The 22,619-nt window shown below is 42.2% G+C and overlaps 1 protein-coding gene across 1 annotated transcript in view; it reads right to left on the bottom strand.

The window, feature by feature from the left end:
• WDR41 (WD repeat domain 41) overlaps window positions 1–19,492 on the bottom strand; it is a 31,674-nt gene extending 12,182 nt beyond the window's left edge. The window contains exons 1-10 of the mRNA XM_035099865.2: window positions 19,110–19,492; window positions 16,438–16,550; window positions 13,219–13,267; window positions 11,308–11,439; window positions 9,740–9,802; window positions 8,479–8,590; window positions 7,615–7,677; window positions 6,391–6,498; window positions 4,345–4,526; window positions 1,723–1,844 (exon numbers count right to left, since the gene is read on the bottom strand). Coding sequence (XP_034955756.1) covers window positions 1,723–1,844; window positions 4,345–4,526; window positions 6,391–6,498; window positions 7,615–7,677; window positions 8,479–8,590; window positions 9,740–9,802; window positions 11,308–11,439; window positions 13,219–13,267; window positions 16,438–16,550; window positions 19,110–19,160 — 995 coding nt within the window. The 5' untranslated portion in view covers window positions 19,161–19,492. The remainder of the gene's footprint in view (window positions 1–1,722; window positions 1,845–4,344; window positions 4,527–6,390; window positions 6,499–7,614; window positions 7,678–8,478; window positions 8,591–9,739; window positions 9,803–11,307; window positions 11,440–13,218; window positions 13,268–16,437; window positions 16,551–19,109) is intronic.
• Between the last annotated feature and the right edge of the window lie 3,127 nt (window positions 19,493–22,619).

A 22,619-nucleotide genomic window follows, 5' to 3' on the forward strand; every position in this document is an offset into this window, starting at 1 on the left:
CTCCAGAACGGGCTGGGTCATCTCGTTTCCCGACTGCTCCACTATGCCCTCTCCAGGTGTTGTTACATTTGTGCCAGACAGCGCACCTCGGTTTCTTCCTACAGTACACTGACGAGCCATGTGATTGGGGGAGCCGCAGATAAGGCACAACCGATCTCTCCACCTTCTCTCTCTCTCAGCGTGTGTAATACTAGGTGTTGTACCCCTTCTGATAGAACTACGTTGCATGGGTGCTTCTTCCTCCACCCTTCGTGAATCCGGCAGCTCTAAGGGCACAAATGTCCTGCGGCTCTCTGACCTTCCTTGGCCCCTACGCAACCTGTCCAGCGATTGGAACCTCAGGTCTAGTTGCAATGCGACTTGTGCCACCTCTTCCAAGGTCTTCAACCCAGGATTTTTTGCCAACTCCACCCGAATCTCTTCACTGAGTCCCGCCTTAAACAATCCAACCAAGGCTTTTCCTTCCCAGCCTAGTTGTCTAGCAAGTCTCACAAAAGAGTACCAGAACTGTGCTACAGTTCCCTTTCCTTGCTTAAGGCTCAAGAACTCCCGTTCCCACTCTGCTTCTTGTGCAGGATTCCTGAACATGCTATCCAGAAGCTTCAAGAAGGCTGATAAGTTGGTGAGCACTCGGTCATTAGACATTAGGTAAGGGGCAATACACTGCCGCGCCTTCCCTTCCAAAAGCCCCACCACCAAGGCCACTCTGGCATCATCATCTCTGTATTCTTCTCCCTTAAGCCTTAAATAATACAAGCAGGAAGCCCGAAATGAATCATACTCTGCACCGCTCCCACTAAAACGTGGGGGAAGGGGAACAAAATTCTTTGCCACTTGCCTGCCAGATAAGTCAGAGAGTTGTCTTGCTTGTTCTGAGGTCACTCCTTCCAGCCGTGCTAATCTTGCCTTCAACTCTTGGTTCTCTGCCCAGAGAGCTTCAGTATTATCTTCTAACTTCATCTCCATTGCTGTTGCGCCGACTGATAAATCCCCAGCCGGTTGCTGCTTCCCCTTTTCTTCCATTCTTGCTTAAATCCACATGCTTCCCCTTCAGCAGCAAGTTAGATGAGTCATGCTGTGAGCAACAGCAATGGCTAGCACACAGTCTGTGTGTAAATATTGAGTTTTATTCCAAATAGACAAAACAAAGGCAAGTAACCACAAGAAAGACTGCAACTTCCTGCTCAAGACCACTAGTTAATCAGATGATGACTCATCTAGCTCTCTAGCGTGAGTCCACCTCCTTTTATTCCTACGCTCGAACAACGCCCTCTGCCTCTCTCTCTGTAATTGCCATTTCCTCTTATCCTGTAACCCTCCCCTCCTACGTTCCTGTAACTTTAAAGAACTAGGAACAGACTCGGACAAACTCTCTTCTGAGGTTTGAGTTATTTCTGCCATTTGCTCACCCCTCCCAGCCAGTTCCTTTATCAAAGCAAGCCTCCCTTCCAGTTCCGGGCTATCAGCCAAGTCCGACAGCTGAGCCTCATTAGTTATCGGCTCTAACCTAACAGTAATGCAATTTAAAAATAAATAAGTGAGCAATTCAGGCTAAAGAACAGGATTATCATGCAGCCAAGGAAGCAAAATATGACAGGTCAATGGTTGCTCAAATATTTTATCATGAAAGGTTAGGTGAAATGAACAAACATCAAGTGTGGCCCTATTCATCTTTCTGATGCTTACATTTTCAGCGTATGAAAAAATTAGTGTAACTTGCACCTGTTTGGAACTTTTGTAATGTGCAGGACAGTGGAGTCATGAGCAGTCTTCTGGAAGGCAATCACACGCTTCATTTGAAGGTTATACACATATATGCCCTTTCCAACAGCAGCGAACACACACTGGAAAGAAAATTCAATAGAACATCTTAACAAAGCAGACATATTACTTTGTGTAATGGATTTCCAGGAGGACTGTGACACTGTTACCTTTCAATCTAAACCAAATGGCTCAGAAGGCAAGAGGGGCATAGCTCCTTAAACTGTAATTACCACTATAATTACTAAAATAGTTTTTGCATTATGCCTCAATTCATATAAATACTACAATCCTATTGCTGTCGGTGGCATCTAATAAACTATAAAGCACAGCCAGCTATTTCCATCCACAACCCTTTTCAAGGCCCGTAGGTTTGTAAAAACCTTGTTCTGCCAGACCTTTGCTGGCCTATGTGTTCAGTTTCATTCTAGCCCCCTGCTGCTGACTACAATTTAACAGATTTACTACTGACTGGGTGCATTTGGTCAAAGAAATCTCAGCTTAATAAGCTGAGATATGAAGAAGCCCCATGCACCACACATGACCACTTTGTTCCTCCCTTTGTGCAAGCAGGAAAACAAACGAGGAAGTCTCACTTAGCCATAGCTTGCCATTACAACTGAACCAGTAGCTATGATTTATGGCTTTCAAGTAAGAAAGGAAATTAAAAGCCAATGTTAAACCATAACTGTTAAACCATAACTTTGCATTATGACTTGTTTGGAAGCCATTAACCACAGTTTCTCTGTTTGGAAATTATCAGGAAACTCTGATTAATTCATTATTAATTATCATTATCACCATTATTATCATTATTATTATTATTATATATTTACAGTACTGTATTTGTTAGTTGCTTTTCTTATTGTGTTTCTCAAAGTGACTTATATTAAAACCAATAAAAACTTAAAAACATAACAATTCAAATAAAAAGCTAAATGCAGTTAAACAAAAAGGTACCGGTAGTTAAGTGGCTTGTTTCCCTGCTCAAACAAGGGAGCAGCAAAGTGGCTGCCATGGGTACATTATGCTTGTTCAAATCTCAGCATTTTAAAATGAGATTTAATCATTTGAACAGGGTCACTGTGTTCCTTTGGTTTTTATGACAGTATAATGTGTATATTTTATGCTATTGTTTTTATGGCAGAACCACAACCTACAAGCATTAAAAAATGCCTAACACAATGTGCTCTAAAGTAAGTTAGTAAGACCTGCAACAAAACATTGCTGTATTGTCCCAGCCGCTAACGGGGGTAGGGAATCCCACAATCCTAATTAGGCCTGCTGGGCCACTTTGGGCAAACCACACCCACCCATCAGTCAGCTGATGTCATACGCCAGGGGTCCCCAGACTACGGCCCGGGGGCCACATACGGCCCCCGAGGCTTTTTTATGCGGCCCCGGGGACCCCCGCCACCTGCTGCCGCCGCCCGCTCTTACTGGCGCGGTGCGGCGCGGCTGCCGACTTCTGACCCGGAAATGCGACGGAAATAGCTTGTGCGCACGCACACGCGTCATTTCCGGTGTACTTCCGGGTCGGAGGAGGCTTCTGCACATACGCACAAGCTATTTCCGGTGCTTTCCAGGTCGGGAGTGTGCCAGAAATAGTGTTTGCGCATGGGCGCGCACAGTTGCGCGCCCCCGCATGCGCTCCCCCACCCTCTGGCCCACCATGCAATTGGCGCGGCGGGCATCCGGCCCAAAGCCGGGTAAGTTTGGGGACCCCTGTCATACGCTATCAGGTGCAGAGATCTGTTATTTCCAGACTAAGCAGTAAGGGTTAAGATTGGAGTTAAGGGGGAACACCACAGCACAAAGACCAGATATAGGTCTTTGACAGCATTTCTCACTTCTGATATTGGCACTGTGGGGCTAAGAAGGACAACAAGGAAAAAATTATCATGCTCAGAAATGCCATTTGATAAAATTGCATCCAAAAGAAGGTATCTACTTGACTTCTACTAATCTAATAATTGCTCACTTAATGAAAATGCACATTATTTTTGTGAAGAATACAGCACACATTGCAAATCTGGCAGCCATGCTGTGTTCCTTGTCCTATTCTACTCAGTGCCCAAACCCCAAAACACACTCCATTTCAAGTCTGAAATGACTGAAATTCTGCAATCATTTAATGGGATTCTCACAGGAGTACATTTCATTGGATTGAGCCTGTAGGAGTTCACTGAAATTTACAAAGCTAAGATAAGTTCTAAAATTAACCTTTTGCTCAGGACTGCTCAACCTGCATTTCTTGTTGCGATGTGAAAATAAATAAAGCATAAGTACCTATTAAATTAGCATTTTTTTTAAACAAGAGACAGAAGAAACAACTGTAAGTCTCATTTTTTAAATATTGTTTAAAATCCCTGGAAAAGACCCTGATGCTGGGAAAGATGGAAGGCACAAGGAGAAGGGGACAACAGAGGACGAGAAGGTTGGACAGTGTTCTCGAAGCTACCAACATGAGTCTGACCAAACTGCGGGAGGCAGTGGAAGACAGGAGTGCCTGGTGTGCTCTGGTGCATGGGGTCACGAAGAGTTGGACACGACTAAACGACTAAACAACAACAAAATGTTCACCTCCTCATCAGAAGCTAAATGTTGAATTGAAACTTCATTTTGACTGTGCGATAATTTTATTTCTTGTTGTGGGTCAACATGAAGAGAAGCATCCCATCTGCGTTCATATGCATGCATGGTCCAGTCCAATGCATCCCAGACTATCAGCTCACCAACATGAGAGCCAGTTGCAAAAGTCAGATCTAGGCACCAAAAATATTAGAGTTTGCATAAATAAACACCTATTTACACAGAGGTTCACAAGCTAATCAGATAACAAGCAAAGTCAATGCAAATCGGGCTCTGCCTGGCCCATTTCCAAGTGGCTCAGGAGGACAGCAACAAAGCCTGCCAAGGTTACTAGCCTACCAAAATGTTTACCAGCCTGCTTTAGACATTAGTGGATGTAATGCCTGGTCACCTGGAGGTAAATTTCACTGACCACATGGGACAACTATTTGCAAGCCTAAGTAAAACTCCAGCTGGTAGCTTGAGGAGAAAGCCAAACGTGGAAGCACCCTTTGTACATAAAATAAGAAATGCAATAAAAATGAAAGAGAAAAATACAATCTAAACAAAAATAGTAAAACTACTCTCATAATGTCTAACAAGCAATTGCACAAAATTCAAGTGCAGCAGAAGGCTGCACACTCACTTTTGCATTGCAGAGAGTTGATGGGGAGGGGGGGGGAGAGAAAACTCTGAGTCCAGAAGTGGTTTTTGTTTTGTTTTTAATCCACCAGCCCCGCACCCCCACCCTGAGAATATCAGAACAGTTACAGTTTTGCAGGGACTTCTCATATATACACTGGATAAATACAGGTACCACTGAATGGTGAATGCTGTTGATCCCACAGCAATGTTTCACACTGGAGATGAAGCTAGACACAAGACACTGCTTTCACATTTTAATTGACTCTTCTGGATTAAGATTATTAATTGTACAGTACTGTAAAGACTAACACAAAAAGAGCCAATATGCTGTAGCGGTTAGATTAGAACTGATGAAACCCAGGTTCTAATCCTTACTCAGACATGCAGCTTACTTAGTGACCTTGAGCCAGTCACCATCTCTCAGCCAAACCCACCTCATGCTTATTTCGAAGATAAAATGGGCATGGGAAAGCTTTGCACCCTATCCAGAAGAAGGATGTGACCAAAATATAACCACACACTTATTTTAAGACCAATGAAAACATTATGCATTTCATTCCAAATAAATAAGAAGTCACTGTACATGTAAGTTTAATTGAAATCAGTTTAAGCTTAACTTTATTTTGATTGCTATCTTAATAAACAGACAAGCAACTTCATGCTGATTTAGGTACAGGCAAATCTATTGTGCAGAGATGTTTGAAAAAAAGAAAAAGTTTAAACACAAATCAACACAGCTGCATCTCAAATAAAATAATAAAAACTTCAGATAAATATGTACAGTGGTACCTTGGTTTAAGTACACAATTGGTTCCAGAAGAAGAGGAGTTTGGATTTGAGATCCCACTTTATCACTACCCGAAGGAGTCTCAAAGCGGCTAACAATCTCTTTTCCCCTCCTCCCCCACAACAGACACCTTGTGAGGTGGGTGGGGCTAAGAGACTTCAAAGAAGTGTGACTAGCCCAAGGTTACCCAGCAGCTGCATGTAGAGGAGAGGAGACGCGAACCCGGTTCCCCAGATTACGAGTCTACCGCTCTTAACCACTACACCACACTGGCTCTCTGTGAACTTTCCCATTGAAAGTAATGGAAAGTGAATTAATCCGTTCCAGACAGGTCCTCGGAGTACTCAACCTGAAGCATACTTAACCCGAAGTATGAGTGTAATTGGTTCTGAAAGTCCGTACTTAACCTGAAGCATACTTAACCTGAAGCGAACTTTCCCATTGAAAGTAATCGAAAGTGGATTAATCCGTTCCATGGAGTACTTAAAACTGAAAGTACTCAAACCGAAGCATACTTAAACCGAGGTATGACTGTAGTTACATTTGGGAAGCAACATAAGAAACTTCGTAATTTAAAAATGTGTCATGAATTACTACGGTAGCAATTAAATTAGTAACAGTCTTACCACTGACACTGACCAATGATACAATATTGTCCTCATGGTCAAGAAGGCGCTTCACTTCGAAGACATCCCATTCAGTTCCATCTCTGGAAGCTTTCAGTCTAAGAATGACTTCAAAGAGAAAGGTAGGCAACATCTTGACATTTATGAGAATACATATAATTAGGACCTGCAATAAAATGTTGCAGTGTAGCCTCACCTAACGGGAATGTTACTTTTCAGAGTTCCAGGCAGGCTGGCACATTCTCCTCCAGAATACTCTATTGCCCACACACACCATTTTCTATTTTTCTTTTCTAAGGACACTCAACATTCTGTTGCTATTGAGCATGCTGTTTGAGCTGTTTTGGGAGGACTTGTGTGTTTAAAAAAAAAATTCCCAAAAAAACGACTGCCAACTTTAGGGTTCCCCTGAGCATAATATTTCTGGGTTCTCTGTGGTCCTGCCAATTTGGCTCCACTTCCGTCAACACTCACAGCCTCAGTTTTCCTCAGAAGGAATGATTTCTCTACAAGCAGAGGCAACTACAATTCTGATAGGGAGATCCTTGTGTGCTGAACAGATTAGCAGCCCTGTCACTTCTGAAAGCACTGGTCACCTGACTAATGGGGCAGGTGGTACACTGCTTGCTCCTGCAAGATTTAAGTCCTTTCAAACACGAAGAGGTATTACAGGATAGATATTTAAGAGACAAGTGTTTGGAAATCTAAGACCAAAGCTGTTGGCAGACTTTAAGATCTCAATATTTTATTTGGTTTTGTGTACGAAGAAAATGAAATAAAGAAATAAATATTTTTTTAAAAAAACCTACTCTGCCTTCTTGTTGCAGCTCCCTCACATAGCTGCCAAGTTATCCCTTTTTTAAAGGGAAATTCCCTTATGCTGAATAGGCTTCCTCGTGAGAAAAGGGAAAACTTGGCAGCTATGCTCCCTCAAGGACTGCTGCTTTCCATGTGCAATGTACTGCTGTACCAACATACCAAATAAATATTGATTGCCCTCCTTAATTTCAAACATTGCATGAAATCATTAAAACATACAACGTTATATCAAGGGACAGTAATACAAACACAAAGGGTCCAGGAATAAGTGGAATTAGTGCACAGGAGCTTGGATCTTAACCCCGGTAGACATAATGCATGTTCCTCCACATTTTAAAACATACAGAACACACAGCTAATAACAACATTCAAATATTTATTATACAAGTATATAGCAATACTCACTCAGTTCTTTGCCAACTGCGGCTGCCACACAATTTTTAGGCAATTCTATCATAGCACTGATATCTTTATTAAGAAGATGGAGGGGGGGGTAGACAGCAATATATTTTATTATAAGTGAACAGTGAGTGCACACTATTATAATTATAATAGATTATTATAATTATTTCACAAAATTATAAAACACTATATGACTTCTCACAGGAAGGTTACTCAAATCATGAATTTCCATAATGTTCTTCCTAAGAAAAAATGGAGGGAAGGGGATAAACTATACAAATCTCCCTTATATTTTCATAAAAGCCTTTTGCCTCTGCTTTTAGGACATGCAATTCAGCAAGTATGTCGTCATTGAAAACTACAGAGCAGATTATGGTGTGCAAACTTTTAAAACACCTTTGTACACCTGCAAACCAAATACATTTTGCAGCACATTCCTACATCATTATAAGCATCACATTTCTTTATTATATTCCAGTTATTTATCTGTATTTTGCTGATAGGGTTGGGTGGAATCTTACAGCATTTATCTAATGCCTACAGTAGATGGCACTGGAAGAACCTAATTTAATTTCTAAAGGAATATATATTAATTTAGTGATTTATATATACTGACCCAGCTCAGTTAAGTTAAGTTAACATAGAGTTACTGAAGTTTGACATATTTTACAATTCATAGGACACATGAGGCTCCAAGTGCTCTTAATTCAAAAATGATTACACTGACATTTTAAAAATAGAGGTCAGCTTCAATATACTGTATGTTATCTTTAGAATTAAAGGGACTTTGCCAATTTGATTTTGTGTCATTATATAGATCCATTTTACTTAACTTTAGCTGCTATAATGAGTCATTTACATTTTTACCTGCATCAATAAGATGACTTGTCTTACACAAGAGATCTAATTTTCGGTTCCAAACACACAGATCACTCCCTCCAGACAGCCATACATCCAGCCTTTGAAGAACTGTCAAACACTGTAGAACCAAGTCAAATAATCATATCTCATAACAAAGCTCTTTAGGAAAAAAATTCAGTAAAATTGCCACCAGCTTTTTCAGTAAGGGTTTGGTTATTACAGAATCAACTTGAAATTCTATTTCCCAGCAACATTTCTTGTGCTTATGAAGTACAAAGAAAAGTTGATACTGCAGGATCATACAAAGGAGGATATGAGGCAGACACAAAACCTGTCATCTTCTTACTAAACTTTTGTTCAAGTCTTTTAAAATATTTTTATGTCAAATACTGTAAATACAACAAGCTTTTCCCCACCCCCATATCATACCCATATCATATCCCATGAGATATTTTGTTTAAAAGATACATGTTATATCAATAGCAGGTCTCTATTAGTGTGAATTCAAAGACCAATGATATTCTCCTGCTTTTCAGAGGTATAAAATTAACTTTTCACGATTTGCAGAAGTAGCTTGTCTTAAAGGCCACAATACTTGAACATAGCTCTGTGACATGAAGACAAGAAGAGGGCAGATGGAACAACAAAAAATTCCCTACCTTTTCCACCAATGGAAGCTTTACTGTCAGCTGAGCTACATCACTGGATACAACTCATTTTATTTTAGATTTTTCTTGTAAGCTACTTGGAGTTTATTTTACGAAGTCAAGCACAGTGTAGGGCTGGGTGATGTATTGATACATCATCCGAAATCTGTTAAGTCCACGTTGTGGTAATGGTTTCATAATACTTGACATGGGAAATTACAATTTTTTTTACATAGTACACACAATGTAATGTGGGGAAAACTGTGAAGTCAGTCATAGCTTCTCTCATGATTCATGCCACCCCTGTTGCTCTGTACTATAACAGTTGTAACCATATGTTAAAGGTAAGCAAAATGTTTTAGTTTTAGAACCCTAAGTAGTAGCAGTTGCCAGGGTATTACCTCTACATACGGTAGTTCCATCCTTATTTCAGACATCATGATATATTGCAATGTTAAGCTGGTGACATATCACAATGTTGAAAACCTGACATTGCTCAGCCCTAGCAGGGTGCATGCATTTAAATAAATAAAAATACCTCAGATTTGCAAATCACATGAATTGCCCCTTAACTGCCACAATCAGTACACACAAATCAAAGCCAGTTCCATTTTTCTTACCTTTACTGTGGAATGAAAGCAGGATACTTTATGAACTTGCCTACCATTGTCACAATCCCAAACCTGGTTTCATTCATTAAGGATCTCAAGACTACCAGAAGTTTAAGGCATGTATCCATATTAAAAGGCAGAACTATAGAAATGGATATGCACAAGCACAAGTGTATTATTATTTATTATTGTTATTATTAATATACCGCCCTATACCTGGAAGTCTCAGGGCGGATCAACATAAAAACCACAATATATATACTGTATTCAAAATAAAAACAACAACCCAATAACACGCCGCCACAAAAGAGCCACATTTTAAAAAGGGCATAGGATGTCAATCAGATCAACCAAAGTCCTGGTTAAAAAGGTGTATAATCAAGGCGCCAGACAAACTTCCCTGGGGAGAGCATTCCATAGAGGGGGAGCTGCTGCAGAGAAGACCCGTTCTCCTGTTGCCACCCTCCAGACCTCTTGAGGAGGAAGCACATGAAGAAGGGCCTCGGAAGATGATCTCAGGGTCATATGGAAAGAGGTGGTTCTTGAGGTATTGTGGTCCTGAGCTTTATAGGTCAAAACCAGCACTTTGAATTGGGCCCGGAAACTAATTGGTAGCCATTGCAGTTGACCTAGGATCAGTGTAATATGCTCAAACTGTCTTGCTCCGGTGAGCAACCTGACTGCTGAATTCTGCACTAGCTGAAGTTTCCGGACCATTTTCAGAGGCAGCCCTATGTAGAACACATTTCAGGAATCTAACTTTAAGGTTACCAGAGCATAAACAGTAGTTAGGCTATCCCTGTTCAGATAGGGACATAGCTGGGCCACCAGCCAAAGCTGATGGAAGGCACTCCAGGCCACTGAGGCCACTTGAGCCTCAAACGACAGCAAAGGATCCAGGAGTACCCCAAGCTAGAAAGTGTAACCTCATCAAGAGCAGGCAACCTTCCACCCATCTGGCCTAGGGAACCACCCACTAACAGTGCCTTAATCTTAACTGGATTGAGCTTCAGTTTCTTGGCTCTCATCCAGTTCCCTCCCTGTTGGTTTTTTATCAGCCAAGAGGAGCAAGGGTCTAGAGGACAAGTGGTCGCCCTGAGTGATCTGAGCACCTTGCCCACATCCACGAGCCTTACCAGCTGAAACTCATCCAACATAACAGGACTAGACAGTACTCTGGAATCCATGAGATTAATCTGCTATTACAGCAGAGGATGCAAGCAATTTTATCCTCAAATTGCTTTGCAAGCAAGTCACAGCAAGCTACCATTTGAGCTCATTCCTAATCCTGACTCAGACATCCCTGGTATAGTAGTTTGCAAAGCCTTCACCCACAAAGGTGAATTTAGGGGAGGACAAACAGTTCAGTCACACTTGCGGGCGCCACAACTATTATGTAGAATGGAAGGCGAGAGGCGGGAGGATGCTGAATTTTGTCGTCACATAGGGTGCCACTGAAAATTTGAGGCCCCAAGTCCACCACTGTCACCCGCCACACAAATGATGGGGGGAAAGGAGTACCAGCAGCATATCTCCCTCCCACAAAGCGTTGGGGTCTGAGTCAGATTAAAGGATACAATGACAGTTCTATCAGCACCTGCTGTCAAGATCAAGTGACATTTTTCTTCACAAGTATCTGATAGAGGAAAAGATGCAAGAGCAGTAATCTTTTGTGTATGTGCATGTAGCTCAAATAGCTTTTCTCCAGTCTGGAAAACAAAACAAAAAAAAGACATCTTAATGATCTGAAAGAAATAAAATGTTATAGACCAATGCACATAACAGCATAATCCATTGGGATGTGATTTAGGGAAGCAATGTGGAACTAGGAATACTGCTTTTACTGGTTTTATGTTGTATTTTTTTTCCATTTTTGTACCACTTACTGTTTTTATGTTGCAGGCCGCTTAGAGATTTTTAAAGTATTAAGTGGCTTATAAACATTTTAAATAAATAAATAAAACAACATCCAAGTACGATTTCAAGAAGGCAACAGTCCGAACTGACACTAAAACTTCTGCATTGAAACAAGGTCAAGAACATGGCATGGAACTATGGACTGAAGCATGTACTAGGGCTGGGCAATAACTGGTTTTCAATATCACGATGTATCACCAGCTAAACACTGTGTTATATCGGTATATAAAGAAACTATGCAGAGGCGAACAGAACAATGTCCTGGCAACTGCTACTACTTAAGGATCTAAAACTGATAAATGATGATATTATCAATCACCTCATGGTCACTTTCAGCAGCAGGCAAGCCAAAGTGCATCCAAATAAGACTTTTGGTTCGGGGCTTGGCTACCTAATGGTGGTATTCAGGACAATCCAAAGTACAGTGATGAATCACAGTGAATACAAATAATTTGGGACTGCCAGATTGCCAGCAGGCCTGCTAGGCGGCAGAAGCGGCGTCAGCCTGCAAGGCCTTGTCGCGGTGGTGGCAGTAGCAGTGGCAGCAGGAGATGGTAGCAGAAGAAGAGGTGGCCTGCAAGGCCTTGCTGAGGCAGACTGCCACAGCTTCTGCCACTGCCTCCCACTACCACCAGGAAGACTTGCAGGCTGCTGCCACTTCTTTCCACCACGGCAAGGTTTTGCAAGCTCCACTGCTTGTGCTGCCACAAGGCCTCGCAGGCTGCCTCTACTACTGCCACCTTCTTCTGTCGCAGCTGCAAGGCCTCAAAGGCCGCCACTGCTGCTGCCACTGCCTCCTGTTTAGTCCTCGCAGGTCGCTGCTGCTACTGCCATCACTATCACCACCACAAGGCCTTGCAGGCCGCCACTGTTTGTGCCGCTACCATTGCACACATTGTGATTCACCATATATTGCCAGCTCAAATATTATGAAACAATTATCACGATGTGAACTTCAAACCAGTTTTGGATGATATATCGATATATCGCCAAGACCTAGCATGTGCATAATTCAAAATCTCATTTTTTATAAAATTCAGCATCCTTCTAAACATTTTCTGTGTTAACAGTCCAATATTAAGGAAACATATCACAAGTACTAAAAGCTTTAAAACATTTCTTTCTCTCTCTCTTACACACACATTTATTTTATCCTTTATCTTTCAGACAGTTATAGCGCAACCTAAATAACTGCTAAGTCAGGAAATAAATGCTTAGCACATAATATACTCAATTCTATTTCAGGATAATGTCACAAAACATGCAATTACATCATTATTGCAGGGACATTACCTTAGTTTCACAGGCAGATATGTCAAAATATAAACTGAAAATTTGCAAGTCAAATTTGTCTCCAACTTTTCTAATGAGAGTTAGATCGAAAACTCAGTAGGGTCATTCAAGATGATTTACAAAATGCAGTTTTTATTTCTGAACAACTGCTTCTGTGACCATTTTTATTATCCAATTATCTTTAATAACTAACTTTATATTTAGAAAGCTCATATGTAATGGAATAGCTCCAATTTAAACTTCACCTAATTTTCATGTATTTCTGAACATAAACAAACCTGAGCATTCCACAAACATACAATCCCATCATCACCAGCAGATGCAAACCTGGGAAACAACAAATCAAAAATTAGATACACATATAAAAAGGAAATGCTACATTTATATAGAAACAAAAAGAATAGAAAATGTAACCATTCTTTTAATTACCATACCTCACAGACAAGCACAGGGTAAAAACACATGAAAACTTGATTTTAGTGGAAGCTGTTCCTAAAAATGTCTAAATCTTCAAAAATTAAAAACAGTTTTTAATTACTTTGCATGTAAACTTGAATACAAGTTTAAACTTGAATACAATATGCACAATCATAAAACATTATATATTAAAAAGCAATCCCTCCCAAATTAAAAACCATAATCTTATTGAAGTCCTAAGAGGTTAGAGACTTTTTCTCCACTAAACTCTTTTCAGATTAAAACTCCAGAGAACAACTATAAATTTGCCACGGGAATAAGTTCTTACTGTTTCAAAGCCTGGTCCTTTAAAAAAGCCATTAGCTCTCAATTAGGATGTCCCATTACTCCCCCTCAAGCCCTCAAAGGGCTTGAGAAAACATCAGCTATGGTGCTACTCAAATTATTTTCACTTTTACAAACTCAGAGAGTCAGTTCCTTGCTGCTCAATGTAATCTGGGAGGTCAAAGCTCACAGACCAAGACAGCAGCAACCTAAGCAAACAGAGAAGTATAGTTTCAAGGGCCTCTGCTCATAAGAGGTCACTTGCCCCACGCATAATACTGTTCATGCAAGCAGACCATACAGACTTGATAAAATTGCAAATAAATGATTGATTGTAACATGAATTGGCCAAAAGTACAATACAACATATAGCTCAAAGGCCACTTCACACACTGGTCTGGTTCATAAACAATATTAAACCATGATTAGTTTAACTAATAATGAATTAGCTACAAGCTGCCCCACAGATGATTTTAAAAATATGGCTTGCTTCTTTAAAGCTTGCCTTGTGCCTTTCCAGCTTGGTGAGAGTGTGGGGTCAGGTGGGCAAATAAATATTGCTTAGGAAGTGTGCAACACCAGGTTACAGTTATAGCAAACAAGGGCTACAAACTGACAAAAAAGGGCATCAAATTACAGGTTGTTTACTGCCAACAAACCACTTTCCAGGGTTTGCACAATCAAACAAACGATACTTTGGTAAGCCATACTTTAATAAACCATGGCCTAGCATTATGTGCGAACTAGAGCAGGTTTGCCGAGCAGGGAATTGCAGCCAAGTACAGGTCCCACATGAATGTACTTTTATTATACATGTTTGGAAATATGTGTTTGTCACTTTATCTAAAAAATGTAATGGGTAAAGTGGCATGAAATCCAGGCCAAATGAAAAAAATTACTAAATTATCTGAGCACCCTGTTGCAAGCTGAAATTAAATCTGAAACTTTATATTTCATTAGCAATAGTGTGTTATATCATAGTCCAATATTCTTTTTTCAATCTTATGGAAAGAAGGTATTTATATCTCAATTCAAAAATGCACCACATAGTCTTTAAAATAGTCTGATATATGAAGCCCAGAATTTCACATGAAGGGTTCATAGCTGAACTACCAATCCAACAAATGGATTCTTTTCACCAAGCTGGTGTTTCATGGGTCACCTGATTCTTTTCCAGTCATGATCACCATCCTCTATAACCTTGTCTGCTTCCTGGAGGAGCAAGAAATGGTCAAACGAGCAACAGAAAAAGCTATTCTTAAAGTGTGTTATGAATTCAGTCTAGTTTAATGTGTCAAATGCTAGAGTATTACTTGCAATTTTATCTCATTCCATTTTTTGGAAGACTCTTGCTGAGGCTTAGCCTTCTTTAGTGATCTTGCAATCAATATGACCCTCTCTTCATGTTCAAAAACACAAAAGAAAAGAAGTGAAAAGCAGCTGTCGGTTAGGTTGATACAGGATTTATTTAGTATCTTCAGAAACCAATCTGAGAAAATTTTCCACTCACTGGTTTTAGCTGAGCCACCGAGAAAACAAGAAAATCCTTCGGCAAAATTCTCAATAAGATGATATTATCTAAAGAGCTGAAGCGTGAAACCTGGCTTACAACAGTCGACAAAAATGCAATGAAAAAACTATGAAAACTAAATAAAACCATTTCAGAAACCAAGTAACAATGCTAATGCTATTGGAAAGAATCAAACAAGGTGGTGGTGCCTGGTTAAAACAATGCTCTTAATGACTATATGCATGCAAAAGATTTAAAAAGTTGGAATACCTACCAAATTAAACTAGTCAAAGAATAAGCATTATTTTACTGCTTATATGTAGATAAATGCATTATTTTCCCCTAGTACATACACAGCATTTTGGTAATCCGACTATAAAACACCCAGTATTTTCAACCAGCTTTGCATTTCCCCCATATTTTTAGATATATTTCAAGCTGCCTTGGTGACAACAGGAAGTCAGCTGAGAAGCCATGAAGTGCAAGGAGAAGGAAGTGGGAAAGGGAGAGAAAAATGCACAAGCCTAACGCTCAGCTCTTCTCATGTTTGCTTGTGCGTGTAGCTTTACATCTGAATGCAAAGATGTAACTACTTAGTAGTCGTTTTGGCATACAAGCAGTATATTAATAAAAATAATAATAATGAAGATAGTTTTCTCAGTGTAAAACTTTATATTAAAGGGAATGCACTAAAAAGCACCAAACTCCAAGAATGTTTGTGGCGGTTATGGGATATTTTTTTCTGACATTACTGTATCATATGAAGTATAAAGAAGTTGCAGCCAAAGGTAGGAAGATCACTGATGATTGAGCACCTAAAAACGGGCTCAGTACTGCACCGAGAGAAAATATGTAATGTAATTTCTGTAATAAATGGGAAAACAAAATAAAAAAATTTCTTCCAGTAGCACCTTAGAGACCAACTAAGTTTGTCATTGGTATGAGCTTTCGTGTGCATGCACACTTCTTCGGATGTAATAAATGGCTCACATTAAGCTTTGGTATTTAAACGGCCAATACTTTGGCAAAGAATTCTATTTAAGTCAAAATCAGTGGGGGGCATATTTTAATTAGATTTCACCTAAAAGGTTAGCAAAGATTTCCCTTCCCAATGTACACTTTAGATCTAAGCTACCTGTCATATATTCTTTAGTTCTGGGGAAAAGAAACAGCAGATTAAATTTTTAAGACTTTCATCGAAATCATCCCTATGGTGCAAAATGAGGTTATGAAAGTAATGTATTACCTGTAATCATCTATTGGCACTAGAAACCGCACTATATCATGATGACCTTTCAGCACAAGCAGTTCAGTGTAGGGATTTTGTGTTTGTTCTTCGCCAATGGTCTGTACAGATTTCTAGAAATCCGCAAAGTCAGAAAAATAAATGTAAATCACCAAATTTGTTATCTTAATCACTCCCTCTAATCAACAGAAGTTTCTTGTTACTTGTTTTCTTTTTTGCAAGATGATTTATTCCTCAATAATCCTCCACAGTGTGATAGCTTTAAAATTCTAACTATGGTGCTAACTATAAAGCAGCTATCCCTCCAGCATTTTATCCTGGAGGAAGGAACCAATATGCCACGTGTTACTGCTGGATGAGGTAAAAGGGGAACTGGTAGGGGGGACTCAGCAAACTTAATAGTTCTGTTCACTTACCATACAAAGTAGCTGAATGCAGGCACATGAAACTTGTTCAATTTTCATATATCTGATCACCCAAACGTAGCCATTGAACTGGTTTTCACATAATGCCAGCCAAACCATAGCTTAGCATGAATGCATGAGCATGATGGTTCTGAGAGATCACAACTGTTGTGATAAACCACAAGCCTGAATTCAGACAACACACTAAACCAAACCATGTATTTGCTCACAGCAGTGTTGCAGCAGCAAGTATGGAAAAGGAGCAAAACAGTCAGTCTCCTCTCCATGAGCACATCTGTTCACACTAAGTTTGGCTCCGCTTTACATGCAAACCAGCTCAATAACTTAATACCAATCCAAATGCAGCCAATATCTTGATACCGTGGTTTGACATTATAATCACAAGCAGCATCAGACTTTCACTGACCCTTTACCCTTGCTCTGTAGCAAATCAGTTGTCATTTTGGCCAAACCCAGAAAGCTGTAAATAACTCAAACCTGGCTTTGAGATCCGTGTTTGCCAGGTTTAGACATAACTGCAAACTATGGTTTGCTGCAAACTGAAATCAAGAGTTTCTGATCTTCTCTCACACGTTATGCTCATGATGCCAAGCCATGGTTTGCCATTACATATGAATGCAATAATTATATATAAATATAATGATTCCATTGAGGTTTTAAACAGAGGTTGGATGGCCATCTGTCATGGACGCTTTAACTGAGATTCGTACATTGCAGGGGGTTGGACTAGATGACCCTTGGGGGTCCCATCCAACTCTACAATACCTATATACCCACATTTGGAATGCAGTTCTGGTTGCTCAATCTCAGAAAGGTTATCACAATTAGATAAATTATAGAACATGATAACTAAAATGATCAAGGGATGAGAAGCATCTTCTTTGGGAAGAAAAGTCTAACAAATCAGTGGTTTTTAGTTGGCGAAGGACAAAGAATGAACATAACATAATTTCTTCAGAAATACATAAATATTTATTAGAAATGGTATCAATATATAAATATGTCTTTACTTTCTGTATTTTTTCCAATAGAGCTCAGGCCATCAATTCATTTGATTAGTGATAGGTTCTAAACAAAACCAAGTGCCCCCAACGGAACACATACTTAACTCAATCTTGTATTTAAACACCAGTCATAAGCAATAAGGCACTGTATGCGGATGGACGTGGGTGACGCTGTGGGTTAAACCACAAAGCCTAGGGCATTGTGGTTCGAATCCCTGCAACGGAGTGAGCTCCCATTACTTGGTCCCAGCTCCTGCCAACCTAGCAGTTTGAAAGCACGTCAAAGTGCAAGTAGATAAATAGGTACCGCTACAGCGGGAAGGTAAACGGCGTTTCGTGTGCTGCTCTAGTTCACCAGAAGCGGCTTAGTCATGCTGGCCACATAACCCGGAAGCTGTACGCCAGGTCCCTCAGCCAATAACGCAAGATGAGCGCCGCAACCCCAGAGTCGGTCACAACTGGACCTAATGGTCAGGGGTCCCTGTACCTTTATGCGGATGAGTACCTAGAATTCTGCGCAGTAAGAAAGGAATGAAGTGCTCCATCCCTCCTCTGATCAGTATAGAAACCAAACGGGCTGCCAGCAAAATCCCTCCTCTGCTAGTCCTCAGCAGACTAATACATTGGGGTGGGGTGGAGGCAGCTAGTAAATGCTTTGATTTCATTTTACAAGGCTGACTTTAGTTAAGGAACATTACCTCAGAATGTTGTGATGCAAATGAGCACAGATGGATTCTTTTAAGGATCAGGCTTCACTTCATGGAGAATTACTCTACAAATGACTTATCTATCATAGCTAAAAGGAAAATCCCACGTCTAGAGACAGTATGCCTGATTGCCAGAGAGCAAACACTAAATGACTATATTTACCATGTGTGCTACTTGTGAACATCACAGGCATCTCTGACTGGCCACTGTGGGAGGCAATACTGGAAGCAATTCTTTTATAATAGCATAAATTCTGATATACTGTTGGTAATCTGAACCCATCAAGACTGGCCTTAATCTATGCACACTAATAATATAGCCATCACCAAAATAATTATTATTATTATCATCACTGCAACAAGAGCCCACGCAGTATATCAAGCCTTCGTGTTTTGAATTCGTCATTTGAGGAAGCGGCCCTTTCTCCACCCAGGATTACATTGAGCAGAGCTGGTTGCTGCCTTCGCGGCGCCCAGGGCTCCGCAATGAGACTCGAGCGTCCCTCACAAACGCCCACACCAAACACTCCTTTTACCTCGGCCAATCCCTGCGGCTCGCGTCCCCCTCCTATGAGCCACCGCAGCATCGCGAGAGGTGGGGTCCGGGCGGCCCTCGCCGACGCGCCCTCCTTGCCTCGGGTTGGAGCCGCAGCCCTCGCCCCGGCGCGCGCGGATCGAGTCAGTCAGCTGACGCTCTTGCTGCGGACTCGTCCCTCGCTTCCGTCCGCCCTGCCCCGCACGACGTAGCCGCCGTTGGACTGCGCGCGCCGCCGGCCGAATAGGACGCGGGGCTGTTTTTCTTCGAAAAGGGACTCGCTAGCGCGAGCTTAATCTAAGGCAAAGCGTCGGCGACTTAATCGATCCCCGAATCTTCAAAACGAAGCAGGGACGCGTCTTCCGCCGCTTTCCGCCTTTAGGATTGACTGCCGCGCGCTCGCGAGCTAGGCGAATGGGTGCGAGTACCGAATCATCGATCCCCCCCCCCCTGCGGCGCGCATGCTTTTAAACACGCTCACGAAGATCGTCGGTGCCCGGAGAAGCTTGTGTTGGCTTTCTGCCTGACATACAGCTGTTAAAGGCTGTAAAAGACTCGTTTAATAGGTGGGAGTCCCGGGTTCAGCGGCCAGCCTTACGTTGGTGCCATACAGCTGTAATAAATTTCGGTTTATTTGTGTATGCTGTACTGTATGTTTATAGCAGAATGGTTTATGCCCTCACGTGGAGCAGTCCTCTCCAGAGTGCTGGGTTTTTTTGCGGGAGTCTTCTGCAAGATGTCATTGGTGGAATAGTAATACATGAGCGGGGGGGGGGATATTGGACTGTCCACACCTCGTTCCGCTTTATTAGTTCTGCGCTGCTCCCAGAGTTTGCTATCTGGAGGGGCACACCTGAGCTATAGCGCAACAAAAGTGGGACAAAAAAACCCAACCAACCAGTGCAGAACATGGGTGGTATGAAAATTTACCAGATTTTAGCAGGAAACTATAGGGCTGTGCATGTACTGAATACTGAAATAAGTCCAAACAGACTTCTCCATAGCAAATAGTAGGTAGCCGTGTTGGTCTGCCATAGTCAAAATAAATTAAAGCAGGTTTCAGGTAGGTAGCCGTGTTGGTCTGACGCAGTCAAAATAAAAATAAAAAATCCTTCCAGTAGCACCTTAGAGACCAACTAAGTTTGTCGCAGGTATCTGAAGAAGTGTGCATGCACACGAAAGCTCATACCTATGACAAACTTAGTTGGTCTCTAAGGTGCTACTGGAAGGATTTTTTATTTTTTATTTAAATTAAAACAATTCTTTAAAGGTGTTGTGTATTGAGTCAAAGGATTTTATATCTGTATTATTATTGTCTGTATTTGCATTAGGATAAAGTAACTGCCTTTTGGTTCCAGAGGGTACAGCTACTATTGGTTCATTTAAGCTGCTGTATTTGGATCCTCTGTCTTATTGGTTTCCTCCAAAAGGCAGCACTGTGATTGCTTGATATTGTTCCCTCCAAAATGTATCCCTTCCTAGCTAGTCCCCTGTCCCTATAAATGTAGCTTTCCTCTCCTCAGTCTTCAGTCTTGTTCACTTTAATAAAGAGCTGTTACTAGAGAACTGTCTCCAGCATGTTTTGTCAAGAGAGCTGAAATCACAAACCCCACGTCACAACAACTGGCGACGAAGGTGGGATCCGGAATGCTGAGGAGCGGTTAAACACAACCCTGCCTCAGAGTCCGGATTGCAGCTGAGAACAAGACTCACTGGCCAGCTGAGAAGACGACCCTGCCCGCTAGGACAATGGAGAGTCCAAGGGTATTGGAGCCCTTCCAGCCATCAGAGCCCCACACCTGGGAAGACTACGTCGAACGCTTCGAGTTCTTTGCAGTGGCTCAAGGGATCACCGATGCCAGCAAAAGAAGGGCCACATTCCTGAGCTACTGTGGGCCCGAGACCTTCAAGCTGGCCAAGGCATTACTTGCTCCAGCGAAGCTGAGTGAGACATCTCTCAAAGATATTCTTGCCTGCCTAACAAGCCACTTGGCGCCTACTGAGACCAAGATGGCCCGGCGGATGGAGTTCCATAAGAGGCAGCAGCATGCTGGGGAGTCTGTATCCACATTTCTGGCTGAACTCCGGAAGCTCGCTCAGCACTGCGGCTTCCAAAATCTGGAAGAGACTCTCCTGGATCGGTTTATTGGTGGTCTGAGCAGCAAGAAAGCCAGAAGACGCATCGTGGCTAAAGAAGAGGTTACCCTTGCTTCAGCCTTGAAAGAGGCCACCGCCACGGAGAATTATGAAAGAGAGGAGCTTGATGCCAGTCGCAAGGCCACTAAGCCACAGATAGAAGTTGCGCATGCCATGGACGAGCTAGAGGCTACTCCGAGCCAGAGCCCAGTCCGTGGGGTCGAGTCGGTGCGTCAGGCCTGCACAGTGCACAGAGATCACCGAGGCAGTTGCCCAGGTTGTGGCGGAAACCATGAAAGGAAGAGTTGTCGTTTCAGGGATGCTATCTGCCGGACGTGCGGAAAGACGGGTCACATCGCCAGGGTCTGTAGATCGGCGGCGTCGGGAGCGACAGGAGCACCTAGACTGGAGCATCGCAGACCGCCCACAGCAACTCGTTTTCTAAAGGACTGCCACTACGTAACGGAGATCAACGGGAGGGCCGTGCAGTTTCCAGCGCAAGGCAAGGCACACGTCAAGGTGAAGATTGAGGGTCAGCAGTGCGACATGGAGGTGGACTCCGGATCCGCATTCACCATCGTGTCGGACCAGACCGCGAAGACATTCTTCCCCAGGGGTAAGTTGCCCCCTCTGGAGCCCTTTCCGGCAACCTTGCAGTCGTACTCAGCAGGCCGCATCCATGTTATGGGAATGTGTGCCATGAGAGTACAGTTCCGGGACAAACAGGCTGTACTCAAACTGGTGATTGCGAAGGGCAGTCGCCCCAGTCTCCTGGGCACTGACTGGTTCCCTGCCCTGGGACTGAGTATCTCAGGGCTTAATTCAATCCAAACCTGCCCTGAGATGAGTGAGGTATTATGCAAGGAATTTGCTGGTCTCTTTAATGGAAAACTGGGTTGTTATAAAGGGCCCCCAGTTGACTTCGAGTTGGACCCCGGGGTGGCTCCAATCCGACTCAAACCAAGGCGAGTGCCATTTGCACTGCAACCCAAGATCGAGGCAGAGCTGGATAAATTGGTCAAGCAGGGAGTTCTCTCACCCGTGGACTCTGCTAAGTGGGAGACTCCAATCGTCACACCCCTTAAAGCAAATGGGGAAGTCAGGATATGTGCAGATTACAAATGTACTATCAATAAGGCACTCAGGGGAAACTCATACCCCATTCCAGTCGTATCACATCTGTTGGCTAAACTGGCTGGGGGCAAGGTGTTCGCCAAAATTGACCTGGCACAAGCTTACCAACAGCTGCCAGTAACCCCACAATCAGCGGAAGCACAGACTATTGTCACACATAAAGGGGCGTTCAGAGTTAACAGATTACAGTTCGGAGTTTGTGTGGCCCCAGGGATTTTTCAAGGGCTCATGGAACGCCTGT

Source organism: Zootoca vivipara, chromosome 11, assembly GCF_963506605.1.
Source record: "Zootoca vivipara chromosome 11, rZooViv1.1, whole genome shotgun sequence".
NCBI classification, from domain to species: domain Eukaryota; kingdom Metazoa; phylum Chordata; class Lepidosauria; order Squamata; family Lacertidae; genus Zootoca; species Zootoca vivipara.